Source organism: Oratosquilla oratoria, chromosome 31 (genome assembly GCF_046742065.1).
Source record: "Oratosquilla oratoria isolate Oo_2021 chromosome 31, ASM4674206v1, whole genome shotgun sequence".
NCBI classification, from domain to species: domain Eukaryota; kingdom Metazoa; phylum Arthropoda; class Malacostraca; order Stomatopoda; family Squillidae; genus Oratosquilla; species Oratosquilla oratoria.
Window position 1 is genome coordinate 30666896 of NC_134807.1, and position 15995 is coordinate 30682890.

General features: G+C 40.9%; 1 protein-coding gene across 2 annotated transcripts; it reads left to right on the forward strand.

Annotated features, from left to right (window-relative positions):
- Positions 1-6607: 6607 nt before the first annotated feature.
- On the forward strand, positions 6608-14154 carry LOC143041499 (uncharacterized). Of its 2 annotated transcripts, none has more exons than XM_076213446.1 (7): positions 6608-6759; positions 8210-8273; positions 10827-10964; positions 11229-11333; positions 11410-11506; positions 12376-12725; positions 14071-14154. In XM_076213446.1, the coding sequence occupies exons 2-6, from the start codon at positions 8214-8216 to the stop codon at positions 12696-12698; spliced, it is 723 nt and encodes a 240-aa protein (XP_076069561.1). In that variant the 5' UTR covers positions 6608-6759; positions 8210-8213; the 3' UTR covers positions 12699-12725; positions 14071-14154. The 2 variants fall into 2 exon arrangements, with proteins under 2 accessions (XP_076069561.1, XP_076069562.1); XM_076213447.1 differs by having other exon boundaries at positions 6706-6855.
- Positions 14155-15995: the final 1841 nt, after the last annotated feature.

Below are 15995 nucleotides of genomic sequence, written 5' to 3' on the forward strand. Positions count from 1 at the left end.
TTTATATACGGTAGGTTTGTACACACATGCACATATGCATATGTAAACACACATACACACACACACACACACACACACACACACACACACACACACACACACACACACACACACACACACACACACACACACACACACACGCACACACACACGACTCGATGACGCAGTTGGTAGATTTCCCGGCCGCCACTACAGCCGCCCGGGTTCAAATCCCGCCCTGGGCTGAAATAATTTCAGTATCGCTGCGCTGCGAGCCGTTACTCCAATTCTCGTAGTCGGGGAGTTGGGGGGGTGCGTGTAAGGTCACAGTATTACCCATATATCAGCCATATATGAGCTCTGAGCACTCTTTAGGGAGGGTAATTATTTGTCGTTCACGAGTCCAACAAGTGATCCAAGATCATGGTGAATCACACACACACACACACACACACACACACACACACACACACACACACACACACACACACACACACACACACACACACACACACACACACACACACACACACACACACACACACACACACACACACACACACACACACACACACACACACACACACACAGTGTGCGTGCGCGGTGTGTACACATTTGTTTTTATAGTGTATGTGATTACATCCGCCCTTATGTTTGAGCTCTGTAAACGTATATTTACTTTTTGTCTATCTATATTATTGTGTACATATTACACCAAAAATTTTCTTTGTATTCTCTTATTTTCAAGTGTAGTTATGTATCGTCAGAATATAACGCTAAATCGAAAGTAAATATATATGATTTAAGTCATACACTTCCCAGTCTTGGGACTTGGGGATGCAATCTCATCGCTCTTCGAGATTTGGCAACGTCGCTTCTGGGTTGGCTCCCAGCCATTCTACCGAGGAAGATAATAATAAGGGACCCATGGTTGTCGGTTATTACACCTGATCTTATCGGTTCTGCTTAATCTCTTACACACTCCTATTATGTCCACGCAGATCTCCCTCGAGTGCAAACAGATTCACTGGCCAAATAATGACCTGCGCGATTCACTGAATCAAAAAAGGAACAATATTCAACTCCAGGTTTCTTCACTGCATGAGGAGAGACACCAGGTTTACCCATCATATAACATAACTTGCCACAGAAGCAAATCTCTTTACAACGTACCATCACATAGAGGGGGGGTGGGTTGCTATCGCTGTAGACAGAGTTGTTTTATAAATATGCCTTCGTTATTAATCACTGCAGTTTACTTAAATCAAGATAACGACTACAATTTTGAGCAGAACCTAATTATAGAGGTGGAAACGGTAGCGGTAGTGGCGGCGTTCCGAAGCATGATTGAATCTAACATTCTGAGTACACGCGAGATTAAAAGGTTTTGCTGACGTTGCGAAGCTGGAAATTACATCATGCTTTGAAAGCGAAGCGGATTTTCAATGATGTACGAGAATTTCCCTGTATGCATGTATGCATGTACATAAGCATATATATATATATATATATATATATATATATATATATATATATATAATATATATGTGTGCGCGTAAGTATGCATATGCATATATGTATGTATATACATACATGTATCCATATATATATATATATATATATATATACATACATATGTATATATATACACACATATATATATATATATATATATGTATATGTACACACCCACACCCACACACACACGCACACGCACACACACACACACACACACACACACACATATATATATATATATGATTTAATTTTTTTAGCTGCTTCCTCTACGGATATTAATCTACCATTTTCCCAGTTAGCGAGAGGGTTGGCCGGGAATAATTCTTTCACAATTATATTCCTACATTTTATCCTTATTCAGTCAGTGTCTGTTTACTTTTCAATTTCATTTACAACACCAGTATCCCTCAACCAGTTGTTCTTGCCTACCTCTACTCTTGCATACATTCTCAAAGAGTTTCATAAATCACTTAAGTGTAGATGTTAAAAGTTCCAATTCACTTAAGCGTAGATATCAAAAGTCCCAATGTATTCAAATGTATATGTTAAACTTTTCAATTCAGATAAGTATAAAATTTAAAAGTTCCAATTCACTTAAGTGTAACTAAATTGTAGATGTAAGAAGATCAAATTCACTTAAGTGTACATGGAAAAAAGATCCAATTCACTTAAGTGTAGATATTAAAAGTTCCAAATCACTTAAGTGTAGATGTTAAAAGTTCCAATTCACTAAAGTGTATACGTTAAAAGTTTCAATTCACTTAAGTGCAGCTTTAACATGTTCTCAATTCTGTTAAGTGAAAATATTTTAAGTTTCAATAACCTCTCTACCCTCCCAACTTTCGCCCTCTTTGTCTCTTCTCCACAAAAAGTGGTACTGCACACGCTTTCTTCTAATCACCTTAGACTTTACTTTTCTCTCATTTTCAGAAATTTTGTACAGCCAAGGTACTATGGGGAGAAAGGATAGAAAGAATAGAAAGGATAGAAAGGCTGGCAAACTACATTCAATAGCAACCCACCAAAAACCAAAATATCAATACTTTCCTCCTTTCAATATGTTTACTATCGTTTTCTGTCTCTAACCTTCCAGTTTTACTTTTCTAAGTCGCCCGAGATTTCTTTCCCTTGGAGCCTTATTTCCGCCAACTCTTTCTATTATTCATTCTTAGTGTTTAGTCCAATTTCAAAATGTTCATGTTCCTTTCACTTATACATTTTTAGCTTAGATGTTTTAAATACATGTGAGAAGGAATAAAAGGAAGAGGAAGAAGAAGATGACGAGAAAGGCGAAAATAACTTGAGGGCTAAATTATTATATCACTGATGTTTCTAAATGTATTTACAAGTGAGATAACACCGTATCACTTTCACAAGGAAAGTATACAAAATTACTCTAATGAAAGACACTGCAAAAGTTTTGATATACAATATTTTTCATCCGAATACAAGGTACATGATACAGTACAGTACTATTCTAACACAGGAGAAACTCAACAATGTCAATGACCAACAGGAATTCTATCATCAACTAGTATAGGTAATACATAGCCACATTCTTATGAGCAAGATCCTTCAGAACCTGTAGTTTACATGTATCTTATCACCGTCTTTCAGAATAGAAAATACATGATTACTGTCTTACAGGGGAGATCCTATAGGACCTTTGGTTCACAGGAGTCCTTCTATGAACAATGCGCCGGCTTTGTTGCGTGTGTGTTTTGTGTCCCTTTAGCACGGAGGTTGAGTTGGGCGTCATTACAGACTCAAAACCCAGTCCGCCCCGAGTCGTCAGTCTACTTACAGTAGACTAACACCTTCGTTTATACCTGCAACTGTACATACACGTGCATTTACACCTGGTCATACACTTACACCTATGCATACACAGACATATATATTTACACATACACTTAATACACATACAATTTATCTTCCTTAATGTAGACCTTTTTTACGTACCCCTGCATTTACTCCTTGTTATATATCTATATCTATGTATACACAGACATATAAACTTACATATACACTTAATACACATACAATTTATCTTCCTTAATGTAGACCTTTTTTACGCACCCCTGCATTTACTCCTTGTTATATATTTATATCTATGTATACTCAGACATATAAACTTACATATACACTTACAGTAAGAATACACCTACAATTCAACTTCTTTAATGTGGACCTTTTTTACGTACCCCTGCATTTGCACCTGGCTGTACGCTTATATGTATACAGACATATTTACACATACACTTACAATAATTATACACCTACAATTTAACTTCTTTAATGTGAATCTTTTTTATGTACCCCTGCATTTACACCTGGTTATGCACTTGTATCTATGCATACAGACATATTTACACATACACTTGCGATAATATTACACCTACAATTTAACTTCTTTAATGTGGACTTGTTTCACGTACCTCTGCATTTAAACCTGGTTGTACACTTGTATCTATGCATACACAGACATATGTATTTACACATACACTTACAGTAAGAATAAACCTACAATTTACTTTCTTTAACCTGGACCTGTTGTACGTAACCCTGCATTTACACCTGGCTATAAATTTATATCTATGCATACACAGGTATCTATATTCGCACATACTTATAAGATTACAACTGCAAAAAAGTTTGAATATAAATACATCCATGAATATACCTATAGTCTAATCTTTTTAATGTACACCTGTTTTACGTACACCTGTATTTACACTTGGTTATGCACTTACATATATGTATACACAGGCATCTGTATTTGCACATATACTTAAGAGTACACCTGCAATTTAACTTCTTTAACGTACACTTGTTTTATTTACACCTATAATAAAGTGTGAATATACATATATTTAAGAGTATACCTACAATTTAACTTTTTATGTACACCTGTTTTACATACACCTGTATTTATAATAGCTATACACCTACGTTTATTCATGCACAGGCACTGGTATTTATATATACATTTAAGAATACACCTGCACTAAAGTTTGAATACATAAACATTATAGTACACCTATAATTCTCTTTCTTTAGTGTACACCTGTTTAAAACCTACATCTGTTTGTTATGCCTCAGTACTAGCACCTGCACATTATTTATACTTAAACGTTTCTCTTATTACATTTGAACATCGTTCTTCACTAAATTCATGTTTACTTCCTCATACTTCCTGCATCTCTACCTGAAAATACAATTGGCTACACCTGTTCCTGCAAATGCATGTGCAAATGCATAAAGGCGTCAGACCAGTATTGAGCCAGTCTGTTGATAAAATCCCAGATTCTATTTGGAGCAGATAGTACGAGATATGTACAGAGTGTCCCAAAAATGTGCACTCACTTTTCAAAATATTTCGTAACGTTGTGTAATTAATTGGTCCGTGCTTTCAGCTGTGGTTGGAAAAGGGTGGACATCAGTTTGGAAAAAAAAACCAAGTCTAGTCTAGTCCCCTTTGCGTATTCGCAAATTTTCAAACTAATGAACATAATTTTTGAAATTTTATAACATGGACCTTTGGATTAGACAATGTTACGAAACATTTCAAAAATTGATTACATATTTTTTGGAACTCGATGTGGCAGTGTAGCGAGACTGGTACTTACCTCGATGCTTGAAGTGGCTATCACACTGAGCTATTTTTCCTTCGACTGTTAGAGCAGATTTGCATCCCGCAGCTTTCGGGAAGGACTCTGATATACTGGAGTAAAATGATTTTCCTTCAGTATATCAAGTAACATTCTATATAAATTGTTGAGAAAACAAAATAGTGATTTTACGGCGGAAAAAGTTCTGGAGATGGGTGGTAACGCCGATTAATCGGAAGTCGGAGGAAAAATAGCCCAGTGTGAAAAAACCTTTAGAACTAATGTTTCAACAACCACAGGTGTCCTATACCCGGCTCCCCGTGCACACAGGGTAAAGGTAGTGGCTTTGGCTACATCTAATTGCTTTTTGGTCAATATCACCGTGTTAATGGTACTTAACAAAAACACTAATGTTAATTGAGAGCAAATTAATGACTATTCGAGTACGTTATAGTATTAAAACAAGAGCATAAACGTACTACACTATTTCCATTATCTCGTGACCCACAAAGTGTTGTCTGCCGTGTTGTCACGTACTGAATCAAAACATTCAGCATATACTGGAAGCTGTCCACTACCCCGAGTATGTTAACATGGAATATTCTAAATGCATATTGATTATTTCATTAAATGGTAGGTGATACGAGTAACTGTTACACATGTAAAGAAAAGAAGAGACTTGTTAAACGATGTAGTATCTTAGGTCAGGCGACGTTGCCCCGGCTCCAGACCTAGGAATTTCCGTGGGGTTGGGCGGGGGTAATAATTACAATACATAGATAAGCTGAGTGTGTATCTTCGGGCCGCTTGCAGTATTTTTAATTATACCGGTCATACATACAAATATAAAGAAAACGGTGTCTCCCCCGTTTTATGTGGAGATGGTTTAGAAGTGGCAACGCTGCTGGTTTTGCCCGCCACATCCCATGAGTCACCAGATAATTGAAGAAGTATAACTGCATACGTAATAGTGTCAAAACGAGAGCATGTAAACAAAATGACATGCAGTCTTACCAACTTTTCTGAGCTGAGAACCATGACAAGGTTACCAACCACTAAACTACAACATTTCCTGATTACATTGACATTAATAATGCCTCTTGTTCAGTCATATGGCTGGAATTGTTTTACCAAATAATAAGAAATCCCTAAATTCTGTCAACTTATTCAGTTGCCAATCGTGGGAAAGAGAGCTGTTCTAATGATATTTGGAGATATATAACCAACCCAGGGACGAATATTTCCTAATTAGCAACACACATTTCTATTGATATCACTGTTGTAAGATACTAAATTAGGGAGCTTCACATGTGCATTGATAATACAGACGCAAATATGGTTTTAACAATTATCATTTACATATTTATTGATTTGTTTTACTTACCTATTTTCTTGTCTATTTAGTTAGTTATTTGTCGATTTTTAGTTATCCATCTATTTATCATAGGGACATTCTGAATCGCGGTGCTTCGAACGTATCGAAACGGGTTCAAACTTCGAATTACAAAAGTCATCGTCGATTTTGCACCGAGCAAGGGGTTTGTTCTCCAGAGGAATAGCAACGAACGAACGAACAAATTAGATTCCAGAACTACTACCATCGCCATTTGGGGACTTCATTCGTGTCCGAAGAAATTTGAAATCAAGAGAGGTTATATTTCATTAAGTTTTGCCTTGATATGTGCTTACCGGTTGTGTTGTTTTATCAGTGTACGAGTTTTAACCAGTGCGTCTCAAACACATTCGGGTAATAATCTATTACTATAGATTCTAATTACCCTAGGACTTGCCAGTGTGTATTTGTTGCATTAACTGTAGTAATACAGATTTATTACTTTTGTACCATAAGCCGAAGACTCTATTACATCAGCCACAGTCAGGTCATCATCGTAATGTTATGAACATAAGTAAATGGAAGGCCTATTCACGTGTTACTTTAAATACTCCTTACGTTTTAAGATCAGCCCCTTTCTATATTCATGCATGTATGACATATTCGACAACATTTTAAGTCTGCCTAACCATTTAAATGAGTAATTCTAAATTGGTACTTAACTATGTTCATTGATTTTGCTAGAGATGTCTTGTTCGAGCGTAGGCCAGCTTAAAGCCCCTTTCTATATTCATGCATGTATGACATATTTGACAACATTTTAACAGTCTGCCTAACCATGTAAATGAGTAATTTTAACTTGGTACTTAACTATGTTCATTGATTTTGCTAGAGATGTCTTGTTCGAGCGTAGGCCAGCTTAAAGCCCCTTTCTATATTCATGCATGTATGACATATTCGACAACATTTTAAGTCTGCCTAACCATTTAAATGAGTAATTCTAAATTGGTACTTAACTATGTTCATTGATTTTGCTAGAGATGTCTTGTTCGAGCGTAGGCCAGCTTATCCACAAACAAATTTGTCTAAAATGAGTGATGCTATTAATTCTTTGCCTATTTTATAAATTTATGAATAATCTAATTGAAGTTCCTATTGTCTTGGCCAAACTTATCAGCCGCTGCCCATAAACTGATATTGGCGTGAATTGTTTGATCCCGTAAGTAGTCTCATTAAGATATCCATCAACTATGTTCATTTTCGTTAATTAGAAAATAAGAGCAGTGTTGACTGATATTAGTGTTCGATTTATTTTCAAGTAATTTTTGTATTTTCCCAAATGCCAACCCCACACTCCGTCTAAGACGGACCCTGTAACTACCCCTCCCCCATCCTCCTTCACCCCGTCAGGACAGACTCAGTCTTGATGCACACGGAAGCACGCGCACCCGCGCACACCTACATAAGCGTGCAAACCCACCTGCTCCCGTCCCACCTTCTCGAGACTGATCCGTTCCCGGTCAGACACTCATAAGCTACCTGATCTTAAAGCTAACCTATTCCTGGTTCCACCCCCACCCCCAGATCTGGTGTAGTTCCCCAGAACAAGATAATATGCGGCCCATTCACGCAGAGACTAGTCCAAATCCACCATAGAACCAACCTCCTACCGTGCCTTCATTCCTCACCGTAATTTTTCATCTTTCGCCATTTCACGAAGATGTAGTATTCGAGATGATCTGTTAACGTATTGAATTTATCATTTCAGGTAAATGGCGATTTTGGTGGTAGTCGCTTTAAGTCTTCTTACCAATGTTTACGCTGCTCCTCGGGTAAGTCGTATTCAAGTTCTGCAACTTAAGTATAGACTTTATGTATGACATCAAGGACTGGAAGGATTTAAGGTATTTCTGTCCAGTTACCTAAACTAGCGTTCTCAAAGATGACACTGGTCAACAAAATTTATTTAACCTGTCCCACAAGCAAAAGGATGTGAACTTGATAGAATCTTTTCTACAGATTTCAATTTTTTTTCAGAATTTTTCTATCAGGCATAGTATTTTCTGATATTAAATTTTAAACGATCATAACTAATAAATGAGGATATTTCAATAAAACTTGCATTAAAAATGTAGAAATGTATGATTTTCAAGTGTATTTGCTTATGGGAGATCACTTTGTAGTGTTCAACATTAACCAGCCAATAATGAAGAGTTCCACTTCCCTTGATACCGGGTTTCCATGTTCAGGATGTCCTGGTGAAACCTCTCGCAGTGTTCGTTACTGACAGATCAGACAGTCTGATAAAACTATTAATGAAAAATATATATTTTCTAATATAACATTCTAAACATTTCTATATATAGATTATACTGTTTTTGTTTATGATATTCAAAATAGAAATAATCTTTTTTCACTTTAGTATCTGTTGAATGTTGCAAGGGCGAGCCTTTTTTTCTCTCCTTTTCTGTGCCTTTATCAGCTTTTATGGGTAAAAGCCTCCCTGCTAAGGTGCCGTCACATTGTCGAATCATTGATAAGGGTTATTTTCTAATCAGCAATATGCACCTCTCCTTATCACCAAACAAGTGAGTGCCACCCATTGCAAAAGGTTCATTTCGCTAAAGCACAAATTTTTGCCTAAATTTTTGCCCGAGTCGGTACGACAACAAAGAAAAAAAGATGCCAAATGCCACTAGATTTTCTTACACAAAACAAAGGGAAATATCGAGAAAAAGACACGCAAAAAAAACTGTATTTCGCCACGTATAGGGTTCATTCTTGCATGTGCCCAATACGCCCATTGTCCCTTTAATCCTACTTCGCACATGTTAGCGAGCGCCAATGGCTAAAATTAACTTTCCTACGTATTTTTGAATAGTGTTGTAATATAAATCCATGCAAAATTATTTTCTTAACTGACTTTCCAGAGCGTTAGGTCCCCCTTAAATCCCCCACAAGATCATTCGGATGTCCCAGACTCGATAAATGTGGGTCACTTGAACAGATCGGCTGAAAATGCACAACAGTCTCAGGTAGCGTTAAAAAACTGTTACCAACAGCTTGACTGGAATTTATCCCACGTAACACGTAACGTAACATACCGTGGAACACAAATTGGGGGTGATGGAAAATAATTACATTTTTGGATTCTGCTTGCAAAAACGTAAAAGATACAGCTATTGTTTCCCTTGGGACAAATTCTTTATTGACTAGTGTAATGGGTACCTAGCGCAGTGTTTTAGCTTTGAAAGATGGCTATTAACATAAAGGCCCGTCCAGACGATCGAGCATTGCCTGCGTTCCACAAACGAGTAGTTTGCCCGCAAGTTTAGTGCTTATGCCCGCTACAAGTAAAATACGGGCAAAGAGCCTGTGTAGATTGTTTAGCGAAAGCACCAGACATTACCCGTGTCCCTTAATATGACGTCGCTGCCAGACGCACGAGGTTTCCTATGGAGGCAAGGGGGCAGAGATTGCCATTGACCACTTTAGTGTTTGACAGACATGTCTACATCTAATAGAACTTTATCGGCCACCATACTAGTAGTTATCATACCACATAGTCTGCAGGCCTTTCCTGAACGACCACACGCTCTGGCTGTGCCCGGTTTTGACTGGGCCAGCTCGGCACCGTGTGGACAACACTACTGTTGTGCCTGTGGGTTCTGATCGTTTGCGGGCAATGCCCATCGAGCTGTGCTCAATCGTCTGGATGGGCCTTTAGAATAGCCTAGTTCATGATTTTATACATCATACGAGGCTGTTGTAATTAACTTTAGTATGTAAACTCTTTGATAAAGGGCAGTGGTAGTATTCCTTTGTGGTAGATACTGGTCAGTGATTTAATTTTAGTTTCGGGTTTCGTTGAAAATTGCAGCCCTCAGGGATCACCAATAGGACTGGGGCCCTCCCAAATATTTTTGAAGAAAAACTGATTTTGTGTGCTCTACATAAGAATGGAAGTCTGTTAGACTATAAGGCCTATACTAGGCAGTTCCAAGTCTCCTACCACGTTTAATCCCTATCCATAAAGTTGCCTAATTTTCTCTTAAAACTACAACAAATTGTTTCAGCGTTTCTTACATTGCTACTAAGTCCTTCATTCGTTACCAGTCTTTTGGTAAATCAATTCTTGCCTATTTCCTTCTTGAACCTAAATTGATGTAGGTCTGTTTTCATCACAGGATAGAAAGGAAGTCTATGGGTGTCTGCTTTCCTTGTGTGAAAAAGTTGAGGGAAGTTACTAGATTAGCAGATCTAGTCCAGTGCACATGCACAGAGATACGGAGGAAAGGTCTGAGCATCAGAGATAGTTGATTATTCAAGCTTACTTTCTACGTAATTAGTATGTGAAAAAATTAACTGTTGCCTCTACTTTTCAGACATATCAAAAGTTTCTGGTAATGGAGGGCGGAACAGTGCATCTGCATTTTACCCTTGATGAAGAACAAAAGACCATAAGATATGTTAGCAAAGGAGAAGGATTACTAGATTCGAACGTCCTCGAAGATTACAACGTTGTAAGTAGCTATCGGGAGAAAAGTTTCGATATTTTCCAGATTTACTGGTTGGATTAGTTGTCTAGTATTAATGCCATTCATCAACTAAAACGTTGACCAGGGCCTATTAGCAAATTGAGGAGCCTGTGATGCTCTATTGCTCCTTTGTAGAATTTCCAAAAATCTAAGCATTAATCTTGTACCTTTCTCTTCGTGCTGTGTCTGCCCTAGTTTCAAAGCTTATTCATTCATCTGAATATCAATGGATCCATGCTTGCTCCACAGGGTGTCTACGCAGACTTGACAGAAGATATATGCTTCATTGATATCATGAGAAGAAACTTCACAGCTGAAGTGGAGTTCTTGAAAACGTCCGGCGAAAATATAACGGTAGGATTTTAATTAAGAATGTATATATATATTCCATCTTGTTTATTTGTTTATTTACTTGTTTATTTTTGTCCAGGAAAAGGAAATGCCATCTAGTACGCATTCAACTTCTGAAAACCTCAGACTAAGCAAGAGGATAGCTCTCCACTGCAAAGGTGTTTGCAGATGTATGGGTAAGTATGATTTAGTACAAGAGATAGAATTTACGTGTAAATATACATGTGGCGCGGTTTAACGGCCACGGAATGTAAGTGTTGTTGAGGAAGGTGGGCGTGCATGTGTATGTTTGGGGGGGGGACCACATACGTGCAGATGCAGGGGGAGCTTGTGCGTCACGGGAATGTTATGGGTGGACACGGATATTTTGTGTTGGGGGGGGGGGTACACAGGTTGTGATATGGTGCCAGTACAAAGTTGGTTTCTAACGTTGATCAAATGTTTGCACTTGATCCGACGCATTCAGGTTGACATGGACGCTTCCAACAAATTTCTTATGCAGCTTATCTGACTTAGGTTTTTGTCGTCCCCTCCTACGAAATTAAAGTTTATTGATATGCAACAGTATAGAGCTTCACTTCAGGGTTCACGTACTGATATACTTAGAGAGGGAAGAGACTTGGGCTAGTTTACTGTATATGAATTATACAAGTTGTTAGCACAGTGAAAAGATTGGACATGATTGCCTTTTGGGATTTTAAGAATTTGACAGTGATCACCATACTAGAGGTCACACGCTGACCTCTGATGTGAACCACCTCTGTTGGTTCGTTCTTAGTTCGTTCTTTTGTGTGCATATCGTCACTCTTTTCAGAAAACTCGGAATAAACTTAATCTAAAGCTCTTCTTCAATGAAGATATCTTCAGATAATAGATATATTAAACATTTGAACTACGTCTCTAGTTTCCTAGTTTACTGAAAATGTTAATGTATTCGAATTTCTACAATATTAATTTCTAAAGTGGCATATACCGACCAACCTTTTCTACCTAATTTTAGAATATTAGTTAATGTAACTGCATACAAGCTAAATCCGTATTTCAGAACACCCGGTCAAGTTGACGAGCGTCGAGGACTGCAATGAAAGCATCTGTGGACAGGATGCAAAATGCAGAGCCAGAGAGAACCCCAGTGATGATCAATTCGGGTATGAATGCTACTGCTCAAAATCGCAGTTCGGCAACCCTTACGGCCGCTGCTTTGATCCGATAACTCCTGAGACTTGTGCTGAAGTCTGTACAAGTCCCTGTTTACTCTGCCCTCAATATCCTCGGTGTCCGTGTGCCGGAGAAGCACCAGAGTTTGGTGGCGGAGATCAAGAATCTGAAGAGGACGCCCATGATCGAGATGCAGAATTACTTGACTGAAAGCTGTCCCACGTAGGACCCTTGTCAGTAAGTGTTGATAATGGATGCATGTCTGGCTGACTGATGTAGTTGGGTTTTGGATTTTTTTATGAAAACGAATAATTTGATTCGTGTATATGGAGATGGGGCATTACACAATATCAAGGTGTAAAAGTGCTCTATGTAGAGTATATAATTTTTAGATAAATTGGGGTGTAATTTTTTTTTTTTTTTTTAAATGGATAGTTTCAGATTTTGATCTTGTTCATAGGATTGCTACCACAGATAAGTGGATGACACGGAAGTATTTTGGAGAAATGTTTACTTTTTTCTATGTATACCTAATCGGTTTTACTGGACCCCGCCCCAACACACGGACCCACCGTAGCTAAATACCATCCCTCTTCTAGCCAAAAACTCTGGATTGCCATTTGTATAAGCATTGGTTAGGCTGTTACAGGCTACTAGGTGGGACAGTTAAGTGTTCTGCTTGCCTTTTGTGGAAAAGTAAAGTAAAATGGTCGAGAGGTAAGGTCTTGGTCCACTTTCACCATAAACTTGATTAGAAATAAAGCCAAGAAATCTGGTTCAGATAATCGTTCTATGCAACTCGCAAAACTTAGGAGGCCCTTGTATAACAAGCTGAGCCATAAGCCAGACATGCAATTTTCAAAGACTTCATTTTGTCTCGACCAACTGTTCTAGGGAGAGTTTAAACTTGCAAAGGCAAGAAGTGACAGAAGAAAAGAATGAACGAGACTGCAAGAGACCATAAGGCCTACACTAGGCAGTTCCATGTCCATTACTACCTGTTATCCCCATTCATAAAGTTATCTAACCTTTCAAAACAATAGATTGTTTAAGCGCACGCTACATGGTTAGTCTATTCCATTCGTTGACCACTCTCTTGGTAAACTAGTTCTTGCCAATTTCCCTCTTAAATCTAAATTTGACCAATTTAAAGCTATTACCGAGTCCTGCCCTGTTGTCTTAATATGATGATCTTGTCTATATCCCCCATGTTAAAGCCCTTGGTCCACTTGAGCACTTGTTAGATTACCCTATACTGTGTCTTTATAGTGTTTAAACCAAAATGCCTAAACCTCTCATCGTAAGGTAAACTTCTGAGCCCACGTATGATTTTAGTATTCTCTTCTGTACCGATTTTAGTGAATTAATATTCCTTCTATAGGACCGAGGCCAAAATTGTACCGCATAGTCGAGGTTGGGTCTAAGTATTCCTGAACACGTTTATTACAATAAACGAAATGCATAATGCATTTACGTCCTAAAGAAAATAACACAGATGTGATTTAATCTGAAAGTCTCTTCTTAAAACGTTTGTTTTTGTTAGACTTGTGTAAATACTGAAAGATGTCTATTTTCCTTGCAGAGAAAATGGGACTAGGGCATCCCATATCCAGAATGTATTACTAATTCTTGTGCTAAAAGTTTTAAATAAATTATATTAATCACACTCAAGCTGTTTCAATATTCAAAATGCGCCTTGCCTCTTAATTTGAAATAGCCTTTCAATACACTGGGACTAAGTACGCTAGATTCTTGGGATTGTTTGAATACATTGAAATGTTGCATTATATTATGGTTCTTACCTGGAACTATTGTGAAATAAATGGGCAACTGACTGATCTATGTAGACCAAGACATTGTTTTCTGCCACGTAACCTAAAAACCCTCAATCACCCTCGACTCCCATCTTGGCATGAAGTTCAAAGCTCGTCTTGCACCAGATCTCAAGTTTCAATAAATTTCCTCCTTTTCCTCGTGACTCTAGGTGTCGAACATACTCCTACCCATGAATAGCCCATCTAATATTAGAACGTATGGCTTCGCAAAGGTACCTTTTATGTTACTGTTAAAACTCTTACACATCAATCGTCTCTACATCTTCGTCTAGAGCGGGAAAAAAAATCGACCAAACTATATACAGTAACTTGATCAATGTATGAAATGCAAGATAAGGGACGAATACGGCACAAGATTTCCAAAAATGGTGACTGTAACCTAACAAGTCCCCGTCCTCTATCCCCTATGCCCCGTCCCCGATGCCCCGTCCCCTATGCCCCCGTCCCCCTATGCCCCGTCCCCCCAACTCGCTCCCGTCACTCCCCACTCGCTCCGGTCTCTCCCCCACTCGCTGCGGTCTCTCCCCCACTCGCTGCGGTCTCCCCCCACTCGCTGCGGTCTCCCCCCACTCGCTGCGGTCTGTCCCCCCCCCCCACTCTCTCCGGCCTCTCCCCCCCACTCGCTCCGGCCTATCCCCCCCCATACACTCGCTCCGGTCTCTCCCCCCCCATACACTCGCTCCGGTCTCTCCCCCCCCATACACTCGCTCCGGTCTCTCCCCCCCCTCTCACGCTCCGGTCTCTCCCCCCACGCTCGCTCCGGTCTCTCCCCCCACGCTCGCTCCGGTCTCTCCCCCCACGCTCGCTCCGGTCTCTCCCCCCACGCTCGCTCCGGTCTCTCCCCCCACGCTCGCTCCGGTCTCTCCCCCCACGCTCGCTCATGCCTCTCTCCCCCACACTCTCTCCGGCCTCCCCCCCCCACTCGCTCCGGCCTCTCCCCCCCCCACTCGCTCCGCCCTCTCACCCCCCACTCGCTCCGTACTCTCCCCCCACCCTCGCTCCGGCCTCTCCCCCACACTCGCTCCGGCCTCTCCCCCCACACTCGCTCCGCTCTCCCCCCCACACTCGCTCCGCTCTCCCCCCCACACTCGCTCCGGTCTCTCCCCCCCACGCTCGCTCCGGTCTCTCCCCCCCACGCTCGCTCCGGTCTCTCCCCCCACACTCGCTCCAGTCTCTCCCCCCCCCACACTCGCTCCGGTCTCTCCCCCCCACGCTCGCTCCGGTCTCTCCCCCCCCCACTCTCTCCTGGCCTCTCCCCCCCCACTCGCTCCGGCCTCCTCCCCCCCCCACTCGCTCCGGCCTCTCCCCCCCCCCCACTCGCTCCGGCCTCTTCCCCCCCACTCGCTCCGGCCTCTCCCCCCCCCCCACTCGCTCCGGCCTCTCCCCCCCCACTCGCTCCGGCCTCTCCCCCCCCCACCTCGCTCCGGCCTCTCCCCCCCCCACTCGCTCCGGCCTCTCCCCCCCCACTCGCTCCGGCCTCTCCCCCCCCCTCGCTCCGGCCTCGCCCCCCCACTCTCTCCGGCCTCTCCCCCCCCACTCTCTCCGGCCTCCCCCCCCACTCTCTCCGGCCTCCCCCACTCTCTCCGGCCTCCCCCCCCCACTCTCTCCGGCCTCCCCCCCCCCACTTCGCTCCGGCCTCTCCCCCCCCACTCGCTCCGGCCTCTCCCCCCCC

Coding starts and splice junctions, on each gene's coding strand:
- LOC143041499 (XM_076213446.1), top strand. CDS start 8,214: ATGGCGATTTTGGTGGTAGTCGCTTTAAGTCTTCTTACCAATGTTTAC. Junction 10,965..11,228: donor TCCTCGAAGATTACAACGTT/GTAAGTAGCTAT, acceptor CTTGCTCCACAG/GGTGTCTACGCAGACTTGAC. Junction 11,507..12,375: donor AGGTGTTTGCAGATGTATGG/GTAAGTATGATT, acceptor TCCGTATTTCAG/AACACCCGGTCAAGTTGACG.